The sequence below is a fragment of the Podarcis vaucheri genome, assembly GCF_965113315.1.
Source record: "Podarcis vaucheri genome assembly, chromosome: 12".
Lineage (NCBI taxonomy): Eukaryota > Metazoa > Chordata > Lepidosauria > Squamata > Lacertidae > Podarcis > Podarcis vaucheri.
The window spans coordinates 37261565-37276823 of NC_138750.1; the positions used below are offsets into that span (position 1 = coordinate 37261565).

General features: G+C 42.1%; 1 protein-coding gene across 1 annotated transcript; it reads left to right on the forward strand.

Moving 5' to 3' along the window:
* The first annotated feature begins 261 nt into the window (after positions 1–261).
* Positions 262–14033, forward strand: FAM133B (family with sequence similarity 133 member B). The gene is made up of 11 exons (XM_082194214.1): positions 262–426; positions 3432–3529; positions 4412–4490; positions 5937–6011; positions 6196–6228; positions 6679–6747; positions 9108–9203; positions 9937–9984; positions 10956–11051; positions 11468–11512; positions 12075–14033. The coding sequence occupies exons 1-11, from the start codon at positions 403–405 to the stop codon at positions 12159–12161; spliced, it is 750 nt and encodes a 249-aa protein (XP_082050340.1). The 5' UTR covers positions 262–402; the 3' UTR covers positions 12162–14033.
* The last annotated feature ends 1226 nt before the right edge of the window (positions 14034–15259 follow it).

Below are 15259 nucleotides of genomic sequence, written 5' to 3' on the forward strand. Positions count from 1 at the left end.
GCCTGACCCTGCCTAAATCTGAGGCTCTTTTTATGCACCTTTACCCCTTTTCAAACCAGACTGCTGTTTTCGCTTGCAGAATCGGTCTTTGCTCACAAGTGCTGCACCGCGACCCGCGAGCCTCCCAAGTCCCTCATTCAGACACGCCGAACTCGTCCACCCATTCCCAGCAGCGCGCTTTTGCAACCCGACTCCCGAGTGTGGGCAAGGAAGGAAGGGCAGGGGCGCTTCGAGGCCTGCCACTGAGCATGCTCGCAGTGCCACTGAGCATGCTCGGTAGCGTTTCGATGGTTAAGGGAAAAAAAAAAAACCAACAACTTGACGGGTAGCGGAGAAAGGGAGCTCAGCTAGGCCGGTGCGGTTCTGACCGGGCGCCGGGCGCCGCAGGTTTTTTTGCACGCCATGGGCAAAAGGGATAACCGGGTGGTGAGTAAGTCGCGCCGCGCTGGAGGGGAGGCCTCTGGGGGGCGGCGAGGCTCTGGAAGGAGGCCCCACGGCGGCTCCTCCTGGACTGGGTGGGGATGCTGGACCCGGGAGTCAAAGACTTGGGGCGGAGGGGAGGCAGGTTGTTATGGTTTGGCGATCACCTAAGAAGTTTATTTGGGGGGACGGGGACCTGGTGTTGGGATGGACTGTGCCAGACATGCACACGGCAGGTCTTTCTTTCTCCACCCCCCGGTTGGGGAATCCGGGATGGGGAGGCGGTCATTAAAATATATATTTATTTATACCCTAATGGGGATCGTGGGACCTTTCTGCGCCCCATTGGACTTGGAGTGTCTCTGAAGTACGTAGGTTAAAAAAACATGATTTCCTCCTGCAAGTGGCAGGTGGCAGCCAGGGGATCTGTTGGGCGTGCAGATCTAATTGCAATGTGGCAGGAACTTAACCGTACGGGGCATTTTGCGTAAGGGTTGCGACCCTGTTTCCTAGTCCCTCTGATGTTTACACTTCCACTTTTGGGATCCTGTTTGAATACGTAATTCCGGTGCTTTCTTTGGGGTGCTTTTTTCACCATATGGGTATAGGGTTTTGATGTTTTGAGGCTGGCCAAGTAAACCTAAAGGCAAAGCAGGAGTGACTAAATGATATCTGCAGCTGTCCTAAGCAAAAAAATAATAATTGTATTCAAGTTGAACCAAGGCCATTCATGGCTATTAGCACAGATTGGAAATGTGAACGGTTGCACTTCGTGCATTAGCATAGAAATGTTCTGAAGTGCCTGGGGAGGAAGGAGGTTTTAGTGATCTCTGCTAAATAGAATTCCTTTGTTGGGTAAAGGCAGATAGCTGTAAGCAAGCTCAGGTTTCTTTCTGAGATTTGATGCTGAAAGGCCCCCTCCAGGGTTTTGTTTTGGTGTTTGTTTGTTTTTTTGCAGGTGTACAGTATTCTAAAACCTGTCATTGACACAATAAGGTGTATTTGTGTGGGATTTATACAAGACCGTCAGCACATCATTCCACTTCATTAGCTGTTTGGAAATGCTTCCCCACTGTTACTGCTTTATTACCATCTGGAGAAGCACTCTTGCACTATAGTGCAACAAAAGCAGGCAACACACACTGGAACACTAGTGGTATAAAAAAATTACAGGATTTCAACAGGAAGCAAGGGAGGTGCGCTATTTGGAAATGAAGCATTATGTCTACCCCAAAGCTATTGCATATGCAAAGAATGTTGAAAGTAGGGTATCATCATGAGCACAAATAATAATAAATGCACAGTAAAGAGAATGTCTGGAGGGGGCCTTACTCGTACAGACCTCTAGAAGTTGTTAGATACGAGTAACTAAGGCCCCTTCCAGACATCCTCTTTACTGTGCATTTTTTATTATTTGTGCTCATGATATTATTTATTTGTTTATTTATTTATTATCCCTTATGGGCTGTGTTAAAGCTATATATGTAATTTGTGGCATAGTAAGAACATGGCAATCTCAATTGATTTCTAATTTTGTACAAGTTAGGCACTGTCCAAATGCAAAATCTCTGGCAGCCTTTCTCAACCTGTGGGTCCCCAGATGTTTTGGGACTGCAAGTCCCATCACCCCTAGCTAGCAAGGCTAAAGATGAGGGATGATGGGAGTTGTGGTCCAACAACATCTGGGGACCCACAGGTTGAGAACCACTGGAAGGGCTTGTCCATGCAGTAGTCTGCCTTATGGTCATTGGGGCTGTAAAACTTAAACCAGAAAATGGCGAAGAGGAAATACCTGCTGCTGAGGTAACTCAAAATTATATTGCTGAAATAAAGAAAGTTTCAGGGTTATTTTTGTTCTGGTACTCAAAATCAATTCTTGGGCTGGCTCAGAATTTTTTAATTCTTAGTGAAAGGTCTTTTGTACCAGGATCCAGTTGGTGGCACTCGAGGGGCTAGCAAAAAACGAAGTAGAAATCCTAGGAAGCTGTGTTATTCCAATTCAGACCTTTGGTCCATGTTGCTCAGTCTTGTCTACACTGATTGGCAGTGACTCTCCAGGTTTCAGACAAGAGTCTCTCTCTGCCCAGCCTGGAGATGCCAGGGATTAAACTTGGGACCTTTTGCGTGCAAAGCAGATGTTCTGTTGTTGAGGCATGATCCAGTAGATCCTGCAAGCTTGAAACCTGTCCATTCTTGTTGTAAACCAAACTCAGAATTAGCTTTGTGTCAGAACACTTCCTCATCCCTTCTCCTTCTCTTTTGCACCGTAATTAAATACTTCCTTCAATCACAGTTTTCCGGTTTGGATGTAATGTGGAACTGTGGTTTTAAAAGCCCTTCAAGTATTGACTTATGGGGCAAGACTGAAAAGAAAAGGGAAGGGAAGAGGAGAATGGAGCATTGCAGGGGGCAGAGAATAAAACTAGGTTATGTCTCAACCAAGCCACCCTGTCCTTCAGTAGCCCAAAGCAAGTTAGAACCTTTCCATGATGTGAGGATAAATAAGGGACTTCTGTGGGCCAAATGTTCAGTGCTACTGAGTTGTATGGTGCTCTCAAAATTTGCCCAGGCTATAAATATTATCACTAATTTCTACAGCCTTGGTTGTGTGCCAATGTTTCTTGAACAGAATGATTTCCAGAGGCTGAGTGTACACAGCTTCTGCCAGAAAATGAGACTACAGAGAGAAAAGGCAAAATGAATGACTGTTTAGTGCTTGTTATGTGTTCCATTTAAAAATCAACACTCTTTGATAGTCAGAGAGCAACTGGACTTGGAAAATAAAGCATTGGTTCCCCCCTCAGAATTTTGTCACAAAAGACAAAACAGCAAAATCAACCCATAAGGAAGTCTGTGCACTTGTCTTCTAAGAATCTGCTAGCTGCCTGAAGAAGACTGTTGTTGTTTAATTTAAAAATGCTTTCATTTCTCTCTATAAATAGGAGGTTGGGTGCTATTTTAATGTCAGCAAAGTGGAATGACTTTGAATTTATCACTTTGTAATCTTTCAGGCTTATATGAATCCCATAGCGATGGCTAGATCACGAGGTCCTGCTCCATCTTCAGGACCTACCATACAAGACTATTTGAACAGACCAAGACCAACATGGTATGTATGGCCATAATGACTTTCCTCCTTTTCCAGAGCCCTTTTGTTGTGAAGGAGAATGGGACTTCAGTTCCGAAGGCCATCACCTGGTTTGCATGTAACTCTTAACCATAGTCAAGTGTTATGTTGGTTTTAACTATGGTTTATCCAAACAATTCAAGTATGTTAACTACGAAAACGACTTTTTCAGACAGACTAAAGTTTAGAGTAATCACAGTTTGTTTTGGTTCAGACATAACAACAGACTACAGTTAGTTGAAGGTAGAAGCAAATGCTCCCAAGCTCCTTATTGTGGTCGTACCAAAAGAGGAGCAGGGACAAAGTATAGTTTATTATCACATGCCAGTGCAGCCAATAATAGGCCAAGTGAATCCCACGGAATAATTACTTGCATCTAAGTCATACATCCCCAAACTCTCCCCTCCCGATGTCTTGGAACTACAACTCCCATCATCCCTGGCTAACAGAGCCAGTGGTAAGGGATGATAGGAATTGTAGTCCCAAAACATCTGGAGGGCAGAGTTTGGGGTGTATGATCTAAGTAGCCTCAGTAGGTTTTGGCTTGAAGGCAGTTGCCCAGACTAGATAGATAGATAAATAGATAGCTTGGATCATAACGTAAGTTAACAAAAGGAAATTCATGAAAGGTAACTTTCCCATGGCCACCTCCCTCCTGCCATTCACAGTGCCCCATCCCATATTTTTTCAGGATTTCCTCCCCACCAACACTACCTTCTGGAGAAGATTTTCAGGGGTCATCAACTTCCTTAAGTTAACTTAACTAGGGTCCAAGCCTGTTGTATCAGATATGGTGAATTTACAACTGGCTGCCTTGAAGATTTTAATAAATCAGGGCTTTATATTGTTTTGTTTGCGTTAAAGGGAAGAAGTAAAAGAACAACTAGAAAAGAAGAAGAAGGGTTCCAAAGCCTTAGCAGAATTTGAAGAAAGGATGAATGAGGTTTGTTATTGGTTTAACTTTATGTAGATAGATTACTTAAGATTTTTTTTCTCTCTTGCTCTACTCTCAGAAGCATAATGAAATTGTCTTGTTATCCCACCCCAGCCACCTGCCTGCCCTTTTACTGTATTACTTTAAAACTGTAGCAGAGTGATAGGAACTGTTGCTTATCTCATCCCTTGCCAATCCAATATTATTGCTAAATGCTGTTTCCCCCCTCCCCAGGAAATGATAACATCTAATTTGTATGGCCTCCATTTTGCAAGCTTCCACTGTGAAAACTGCAGATTGTTCTGCTCAGCAAGAGCTAAAATGGAAAGCTCTGTCAGACCTTGAAATACCTTTGAAATGTATTCAGATAACTCTGACAAAGCTATTAGGAGCCATTGTGCTACGGGAACATAGTGCCCACGAAGGAGCGATCACTACCAGCAAACATAAAATTCTTGCCAGAAGCCTTAAAAACCGAGGAGAAAGGGAAGAGTAAAGGGAGGTTAACAGACATAGCACTTATAGGTACGCATTCCTAGGAACAGCCGCTGTAGCCCAGTATGTGAGGACAAAGCCTTGTTTTTTTACACTAGAATAATGACCTTTTGGAGAATGAAGACTTATTAGTGACACCAAGGGATTTAGATGTTCAACATTTCTTAGGATGGGTGGAACGCTATGTAACTTTCTCCAAGTTCTTAATAATATAGCTTTAAAAGTTTGTGAGAGCAACTTTTTAAGAAAAATATTCAGGAGAGAGAAAGGCTGAATATGCTTCAGACTGCCCCAACCCCTTTAATAATATAATGCTAGTATTGTTGATATTGTTAAGAGAAAATGCCGGTTATTTTTGTTGCTTTATGGTTTGTTAGGTTTTTTTTAAGCTTTTACTATTTTGTTATGCTTCTTTTTTATCATATTTGTGGGGTTTTTTATCATATTTGTGGGGGGGGGGGTTAAAAAAATATTCAAGGCCCGACATACCATACCATTTTAAATGACAAAGATTCTTGTGGCATCTCAAAGACTAAGAGTGCAATTCTGTGCACATCTACTCAGGCATAAGCCCTGCTGAGTCCATTAGGACTTCCACTCAGGTATGTGAGTACCCTATACCTGTAAGTCCCAGTGAACTAAATGAGACTTACACCTGAACAGAGGCATCTAGGGTTGCACCTTAACAAATGTATTGTGGCCTACGCGTTCATGGACTCGAGACCACTTTATTGAGCAGACCCTGCTCCGTGGAAGTTTCAACCACAATAAATGTCCCAGAGGATTCTGTGCAGTTCTTCCAGCAACAATCTTAACACAGCTTTCACTGCAAATTCCCCATCAATAGCCTTCGCGTATCCATGGCTTTGAGTAGATGCTTATTTGTTGAAGGGAGGAGCTGACTGCCTGCTCTGCGTGAAATTACAACTGATTACTTCCAATGTTTTTGTTTTTTTTCAGAACTGGAAAAAAGAACTCGAAAAACACCGGGAGAAATTGTTAAGTGGAAGTGAGAGCACGTCAAGGAAGAAAGAGGTAAAGCAGCTTTAGCATATTTATGCAAGGGCAATCGGGTCTGGATCTTTGAATAGCCTTTGCTGTTTGGCAGTGCGGCAGTGCAACTCCTACCAAAGAACACATCACTGAATGTAGAACCCTAACTTCATTGGTGACACACACACATGGACATACTAATTCTGGATTATTTATTTCCTTTTAGAAGAAGAAAAAGGAGAAGAAGAAATCCAGTAGGGTGAGCAAAGATTTCAGGGTGTTTTTCCCCAATGTACAAGTTGATAAACATTTTAACTTAAGGGAGTTAAGTAAACATGTGCAAGGCATTCTTCTCCAACCTTGAGTCCCCAGGTGTTTTTACATCATATACCTATCTCATCACCCCTGACAATTAGCTTTGCTGGCTGGGGATTATGGGCATTTGTCCAACAGTATCTGGAGTTCCATTGTACAGGAAAGCTGGTTTAAAGGGAAAAAAATGTTTTTGAAGGCTGTTTTATGTGTTGTTAATACCTCATCTTGGCTTTAAACCCAAACGACGCATCTTTAGTTAAAGAATGTATCCTAATATCAGTGTTTAGTAGTCAAGAGAGTAATTGTAGGGGCCATCTTCTTGGGCTGTTCATTTTTGTATTTATCTAACAAATTCTGCATCTCACAAATTTACGTTTTGTTGTCTTTGGTCAAGTTGTCTCCATCTTCCTCTTCCTCATCAAGCTCTGATTCTTCCAGTAGTTCTTCTGATTTTGAAGATGAGGTAAGAATGCTGTTAACTGAAACTGTCCCATTCTGTGAAATTGTGCCAGTTCCCCCTTTTCATCTCAATTATTTTGATATGTTTGCATTCGAACGTAGGGGAAAATAAAAACTCCAGTGTGTGTTGTTTTGATCAGGAGGAAGGCAACCTTGTCAGGAACAGGTGTTTTTTTCAAGTCTTCTACACCCTCATCCTAAGTACATTGGCTTGGATTGAGTTCTTGTACATGGGATACTACATATGGGATGCTCCTGCTGGTACAAGTGACTGGGTGGTTGAAGGATTTCTGACCATTTCTCCTGCAGCCCCCTGGAAACCTGCTCCAGACCATCTGGAACTACATTGAAGGAATGGGAGTGGGGGCTGCAGTCGAAAGGAGAATATCAATATTTTTGCCTCTTTCCCTTCCCCTCCCTCACACGGAAGCCTCTGCTACATTGCAGGCCCTTGCACATTTGAACAGAGGAAGGAAAATGTAGTCCAATCTGGTAATGAAAACCTACAGATAACCATGCCCATAGGAAATGAGTTAGTCAGGATACTTAACAGGCTCCTGAATTTTGGGTTAGAAGGGAGAAGCTCAGTTGTTGCCATGCATAGATTGTGGGCTCCCAGCCATTATTCAGAAGTAGATCTCATCTATTTCATCCATGTATAGGCTCTCATCTTTGGGGAGGGTCTTCTATTGACTCTCCCAAGTCCTTCCTTCCTTAGTCTTCTCCAAGCTCATCTCAACTAGATAACATGGTAGAGGCTTTGCAAAGAGGTGAGGAGAGGGAGCTACAGCTCAATAAAGTCAGTAAAAAGCCTGTGGCGCTCCTTCAAAGGGAATGACTATTGTGTTTAGCATGTGGGTGTAAGAGACTTAATGCTTTTTTCCCCAATTCAAAACTACTTATGTTATTTTTATATGGAAGAGCAGAAACAGGCTGTTAAATAAACAGCCAGCAAAAATGAGCATTCTGTGTGTGGAAGAGATGAAAATGTTACCTCGAGGCAGTGCATTGATTAAGTTGTTGAGGGCCCTTAAAGTATTGGTGTGCCTAAATGTAATGAGCTCTAAGCATCGTTGCAGGATTAAATGTTTAGCATGCATTGTTCTTCTGAAGATGGCAAGATAGAGTGCTGCAAAAGCTTAAAAGGCTGTGTCCTTATTAACACTGTGCAGGCCAAAACTGTATTAGGCAGCCATCTCATGTATTAAAGCCCCAGTGACTGCTTCTTGTCTGCAAAGTGGCATCAGGTGGGGTAATTTGCAGAAGAGAAGGCAATTACTGGAGTGGGTGTTTACCTTTCTCCACCTGCTGTTTGTCTCCTGCAACCTGCCTTTCCCCCCCTAACCTAGGTTCCAGTCCTGTATAAGATAGAAATGTGGATATCGCTACCCGGCTGTGTGAAAAGTAGGTTGGAGGAATCTTAGTGGAAAGATGTTGAGGGGTAGGCACCCTCTCCTCTGCTTCCAGCTTCTTCGTTGCAAATCACCTCCTCCTCGTGCTCCCTGGCAGAAAAGAACTGGTTGTTGAGCTCTTCGGTACACAAGATGGCCACGCAAAGTGTAGTTCTGGCCTCAGTTTGGCTTGTCACAGAGTAGAATTGTGATGTACAAAGCGAGCCCTTGGCCAAAACAATGCGTTCAGTGTTGTTGTTCAACAAAGAGAAATGCAAAAAAGCATCAAGGGAGTTTTAAAAGCTTAAGCACTCTGAATGGAAACCGAGACCAATCCACTCCATGGTTTCCAGAGACAAGTGATCCAACTAAATATAAAAAAAACAGCAGCCAGAACAACAATAAAATGATTAGCATTAGTAGATAAAACATCAAATCACTGTGCTGGGGAAAGTCTCTGGTAAGGGTTCCAGCAGAACCCTTCAAGGTTTTGCAAACTAAGAAAAACAGGATCCAAACTAGCTGAGCTGCAATAATTAGTACATTAATAGTTCAAGTTAGTGTGAGCTGAATTTGTATCTTTTTGTACTGATACTGTCGATACAATATTATATCCACTTATCTGGGAGCAAATCCCCATTGAACTCATGTATGGATTTTTAAACAGGTGTTTATGCAGCTATCAGTGTACTTTTATGGGCTGCATCTGCCCTTTTAATTTTTCACTGAAAGATTATGCTAATGACCTTCTGGATGTTTAAACTTGAGTCAACGAGGCAAGAACTGTAGTGTTTGGTTGGACAATGAAAACTGTTGGATTTAATCTTCATGACTAAAAATCAGGTTGCCTGTGTAAGCTTCAGCCATCCTTGTGTAGCAGTACAGTCGATGCCCAAATGTTCCAAGCTCAGTGCTTAGATAACGATTTGCCGTGAACAAAATCAAACCGTTTTCTTAAAATATTTGTGGCTAGGATAAGAAACAAGGGAAAAAGAGAAGAAAGAAGAAGCACCGCTCCTCACGGAAATCATCTGAAAACTCTAGTTCAGATTCTGACTCGGACGGCAAGGTAAAGTGTCCTATTGTATTAGTCACCTTGACATTTTCCTAAGTAGCGGTGTGAGTAGTGGTACAGAGCCGCCCACCCAGCACTTGGTGGCATTGCTACTGTTAACCTGGATGATGCTGGGGTGGAGTAGCAGTGAAGATGGTGCCATGTGGTGGCACTGGCGAGAGAAGCGGATTGGTGAGAGATCCTACTGCCCCACCATACACATTGCTACTGAAGATACCTTAAAACTTCGTAGAATCTCATGGCACCTTAAAGACATATAGTTCATGGTGGCAAAAAATAAAAGAAAATTATGGACTTGATTCCGCTTCATCAGATGCAGTATCTTAATATCCCTGCTTTTGTTTTCCAGAGTGATATTTCCAAGATCAGTTAGAAGTGGGTGGGTGGTACATTGTGGGTGTGTGATAGCATGTCACAGGGAGTGTGCCGTTCCCTTCTGTCCTTTTGTCTAGATTCACCTACTGGCAAATGTAGTTGCTGACCAACTAAGAACAGCCTTACCCCCCCCCCCCCCGTACTGTAAGAATAATACAGCAGCTGTTTCTGCATGACTGGAAGCTTTGTTATGAGCATCCATCTTCCAGAGTACCAATAAATTGTTAACTGTGCAAGAGTCATATTTCTCATCATAGGAAATGTTTAGCCTTCAGGTAGCATTGATTTTATAACCACTGACAGCACAAGGGCTATCTTTTATACCATAACTACTTTTCATCTCTTTATTTAGGACAGCTTAAAAAATAAAAGGGCAAAGGAAGACTATGAAAGAGAAAAGGTAAAATACTTTCATAAATTGTAAAACAACAACAACTACCTCAAGACTTAGGGTTCATGTAGAAGCTTAGTGTCTCTATTCAGAGCACTTGTCAGCTGGAATTTGATTATCCAGATTTTCATAAGTGCTTCTTTCGCTGTTGGAAATAAGACTTTGACAAACAGGGCAAACTTTTCTGAACCGTGAATGTCAATGAGCGTCCTAATGGGCTGGGCTTTTTCTGAAAATTGTGGTGAAATTCTCACTTCTCATCAGTGAATTTCTGCCATTACTTATCAAAATGGCTAGTTATTATGCACCTTTATTTGTATAAAGCAACTTTCAGGTTTCTTATACTGCCTAGAATCTGTCTGTCTCAGGAGACAATAGAGGAATGTACCTCTGGGGGTGAAGCCAAGCTGTTAGAAGGTTGCAGCTCCTCCTGGGGCTGTAGACCGATATGGAAGAGACATGTTTTGTTGCAGCTGGGGCAGACAAAGGTGTCCAGTTGTGCTGCTGCAGATGCACCATGGCGCTTCTTCTCTCTGCGCTCCTCCCAGTGGTCATTTCTCCTCTGGTCACTGCTATGAATACATGAATGCATTTTGTCCTCTCAGGTTTTAACTTTTAATTTTTAGCTTAAAGTCTCGTTGCCCTTGAATAAATGTTCAAATGAATTTTAAGCCAGTTGTTCGTAATACAGTGGTACCTCTGGTTACGAACTTAATTCGTTGCAGAGGTCTGTTCTTAACCTGAAACTGTTCTTAACCTGAGGTACCACTTTAGCTAATGGGGCCTTCTGCTGCCGCCGTGCTGCAGTGCGCGATTTCTGTTCTCATCCTGAGGTAAAGTTCTTAACCTAAGGTACTGCTTCCGGGTTAGCGGAGTCTGTAACCCAAAGTGTTTGGAACCCGAGGTGTTTGTAACCCGAGGTACCACTGTATATTCCTCTGATTGTTCAGTACACAAAATGTTGCTTTTATCTTTCATAGGATACCAAAAGCCTTGAAAGGAAAAGGAAAAAAGCAGATCGTGGGGATGGCATGTTATCAACAGAGTCCTCATCAGAATCAGAGCACACAGAGGAGGTTGGTATGCCTATAAAGCCAAAAGCTAATGTGAAAACAAATGAATTCAGCAAATAAATATCCTGTTCAACTTGTCCCTTCAGAGATATGGGAGCTATTTTGTCATATGTGCCATTCCAGGTGAATGTGAATGAATAAATCATATGAGCAGGACATCCTTCCCACCTGGATGTTCCTAGTATGGGCCTCTGTGGATGCTTTTTAATTGCCACACACACACCATACCTGAAAAAGTAAGAATTGTGAAGCTGTGTACAGAATAGCATACTTTATCGTTGGAAAAATGAAGATTTCTGCATATTTGAGAGAACAGGAAATGTTATTTCTCCACAGTAGTACTAGACAATATTGGTATTTTGCTGTTGTATGTGTATTTCAGCATATTTGAAAATATTACTCTGCTCCTCTCCACATAGGTACCAGCAAAAAAGAAGAAAACCAGTGAAGAAAAAGAGAAAAATGTAAGCATTTTCCTGCTTATCAAATAACCTCCAACAAAAACTGATTTTAAATTTAAGACTTGCATAAATATGTGTTGGCACAAACTCCTCCTGGAGTTTCTCTGAGCAGAATTTTATTTATTTATTTATTAAATTTACATCCCTCCCCTTTCTCCCAAATGAGCTGAGGGTGGCAATCACCTGACTGGCTGCATTGCTTTATATCCTACTTATCCTGACTTTGTATATGGCACAGAAATAAGGACCTAAACAATGAATTTGCATTGAATCAGACCATTAAAGACAGTGCTGCCAACTGTGCTTGCTTGGCAAAAGGTTTCCAAACAACATCGCCTGGATTTTTAGCTAGATTTTTCTCCAGCTTATTTGATATGCCCAGGTTTGACACTGGGGCCTCAAACACTGTTTTGCTTAGTAGGTGTCACTCTCTATTTGGTTTAATTTCAGAATAGCTTTGGTTAATCCTGCCTTTGAAAACACATATGCTTAGTCGGGGCCTATATCTGAGTGAATCGACTGCAGTATCCTGTGACCGTTCATGATATTTTACATTTTCTTAAAGGATAAAACAAAAAAACGGAAGAAGCACAAGAAACATGGCAAAAAGAAAAAAAAGAAGACGGCCAGCTCAAGCTCTTACTCAGAATAACTTCAGTCAAGACTCTCTTCCCCCCAACACCTTCTTATCAAAAGTGCAATGAGACTAGAGAGAACTGCAACTGTGAAAATTACTACAAAACTTTACCAAACTGCATGAGTTCTCTTGTGTATTAACAATATTCTAAACTTTCAGCTTGCCCAGTGCAGTTGGGCTGGAAATAGCCATTGTTGTTGCCTGATGCTTAAATATATGTAGTATTCCCCACTCCCCTCGTCCCCGGTGACTGGCGTTAAATGTTTTGAAATAAGCCCTGCACATGGCTTAATGATGTAACAGCAGTGCAAAATAGGGTTGGTACAAGAAAAAGGTTTGCCCATTACAGGGTCTTTGTATGTGCACCCTGCACCCATGGGTCCCCCTGCATTTTAATGGATTCACACACGTAAACAACTGTGCATGTAGGTCAGCCATTTACTGTAATGACTGGGCCAGCCCTTACGGACGGGACACCCTGCCTGTGCACCTCTTCCCATAAAGCAAACAATGAATTTGGGTGTTTTTATTTTTGAGCGGGTGGTTAAATTTTCATTATATTTTTTTACAAATATGCAAAATTCATTATCAAAGATGAACACAGCATAGCAACTCCTGTGACATTTCATTACTACTGATGCCATTTTTTGAAACAGGAATATGTCAGTAACCTGTACAAATGTCAGTTTGTGTGTATGTATCATAATTTTGCTCTCTTTTTTTTAAAGTGGGGGGGCATGGATGTTTGTGTTCTCTTGGATCAGACAGCTTATTTTGAATCTTTGCAAGCAGCACCAGTGTTTGCTGATGCTGTTGCTGTGCTTCCAAGGGTACTTTAAGCAGCCATTTTTCTTTCTGAATAATGGGGTAGATTCCACCGAGAAGACCTTTCCCTGTGAAAACTAAATAGGACCCGCAGAAGAGCAGTTGTGTTGATGACTGGTTACGGAAAAGCTAGATGCGATTGGGGACAGTTGCTTTTGTTAATTTACATGGCCACCCCATTCACGTATAATAGTGTGGAGTGTCTAATTTTTATAACAAAAACCACATGTGACTGAGGAGAGCTGAAATGTGCAAGCCTTCTCAGTTGTGCTTCATTGCTCTCCCCCCCTTGTCTGGCTCACTTCTGGTATTGGAGCTGAGCCGGCGGAACGGTGCATAGAGCAACAAAACTTGGAGAGGTGACACAGGAGGGTGGAGGTGGGTGGGAAGAGAGGCTACCCCCAACTTTTGCTGTTTAAAAAAGACCCTACCCTCCTCTCCCTGTCTCTTTATGCATGAACAGGCACGCGAACAAATGCGATTTGTCTGTTCCCATCTAGTCTGGTCCTTGGTTTATTCGGAACCTGTAGCACATGCTGCTGGGATAAGCAAGAAAACACCAGCCTAAAGTGGCATAGCTGACACCCCAAAAGTGAGGATTTTACCCCTGTTGAATCAAAATAATACTGAGTACTTAACATTATTTGAGGTGGCATTGAGTTAATTGATTTCTTTTCCCCCCCCCCCAGCAAACACTGTTGCATTTATTATTATTATTTGTGTTGTCATTAAGGTATTTAGAATTAATGTTCTGCATGATTTTGTCCCATTTTTAAATTAACCAATAGAGAAATACAGTTGCAATCGATGGGATTTTTTAAAAAAATTATGTTTCACATGCAGCATTACTTACAGATTTTTATTGCATCCATGCCTATGTTTTAAATGCACACTTGCTGAAGATATTTAGCATGTAAAAAGCTGAGGGAATGATATCCAACAGCTTCATATTGAAGCTGATTTTACTCTACACAAGTTCCGTGGCAGACCTGTTATGCAACTATGTCTTGGTATTCAAAATTACTGCCAGACACATAGTAAAGATAATGTTTGAAAAAATTATTCATTTCTGCATTGTCTCTGTGTGTCTCTGTGTGTGTCAAGGGAGAGGCAGAGTGTGTCCAAACAACTGTATTGGTTGTTTTTTTCAGAAATAAAGTGTAGCACCATATGCATGCTATGGTAACAAGAATAGCCGAAATGAGCTATATAAATTTGCCTCTCCATAGGGACCAGCCCTAAGATTGAGTAATGCTTGCTTCTTCAGCTGCCCGTTAAGCAGATGAGCAGAAAAATACAGTGATACCTGTACAGACGCTTCAGGTTACGCGTTTTCCAGTTACAGACCGCGGGAAACCCGGAAGTACCAGAAAGGGTTACTTCCGGGTTTCACTGCTTGCACATGCCCAGAAGCACCAAATCATGTCACACACATGCGCAGACACGGCGCTGCAGGTTACAAACGCTGCGGGTTGCGGACGTGCCTCTGTCACGGATTACATCTGCAACCCGAGCTTCCATTGTATTAATTTGGGTCACTGCAAAGGTAGAAAGTAAATTGTTACTATTGTTCTCAGAAAGCCTGTTTTGTTAGGCTTTTCAGAACACAAGGAGAAAAAGCAGTGGGTCTCAAGGTTGGATACCTCCCCCCACCAGCTTCTTGTGGTGCAGAAGTTTTTTTAAAAAGCAAATTGCTGTCAAGATGGCGTCCAGTACTATGGTGGGATGTACTATCTTGTGGGAAATCCTAAGTTCCTTTTGACTCAAAGCCATACATACGTAAAGTGATCTTGGGCTGTCTAAAACTGGTGTAGGCTATACACAGATTACTTTTCAGATAACTATGTGTAGCATGAGGATTACTTGGAAGTTTATCATTGAATTCTTTGAAGATAACAGTAATACTGCACAGCTTCCTTGGAAAACAGTGTTTTCTTACCATTTCTAGCCATAGGGCAGAATGAACAGAGATTCTAGACCAGTGGTTCCTAACCTTTTTTTGGCCATGCCCCACCTAAGCATCTCTAAAATCCTGAAGCACCCCCCCCCCTGACATATAATTCTTATTATTGAAAAAATGAACTCATATTCCCATAGAGAACGCCTAAAAGGCCATCCACTGTTAATAACACATTCTCTAATTGCCCCCCTTTAAAATCAAATTGCCACCCTGTGGGGCGTGTGCCCCACGTTGGGAACCACAGTTCTAGCCTCTGTACTGTAAGGTGCGGTCCCAAAACCTGCAAACTAAAAATGAGCCCAATACATCTGGCCAAAATCATGCTGAG

What these genes read in the sequence shown, in the direction of transcription:
- FAM133B (XM_082194214.1), top strand. Translation starts at nt 403, where the DNA reads ATGGGCAAAAGGGATAACCGGGTG. An exon ending in GCAAAAGGGATAACCGGGTG is followed by an intron (nt 427 to 3,431) that starts GTGAGTAAGTCG and finishes GTAATCTTTCAG; the next exon opens with GCTTATATGAATCCCATAGC. An exon ending in GTGAAGAAAAAGAGAAAAAT is followed by an intron (nt 11,513 to 12,074) that starts GTAAGCATTTTC and finishes ATTTTCTTAAAG; the next exon opens with GATAAAACAAAAAAACGGAA.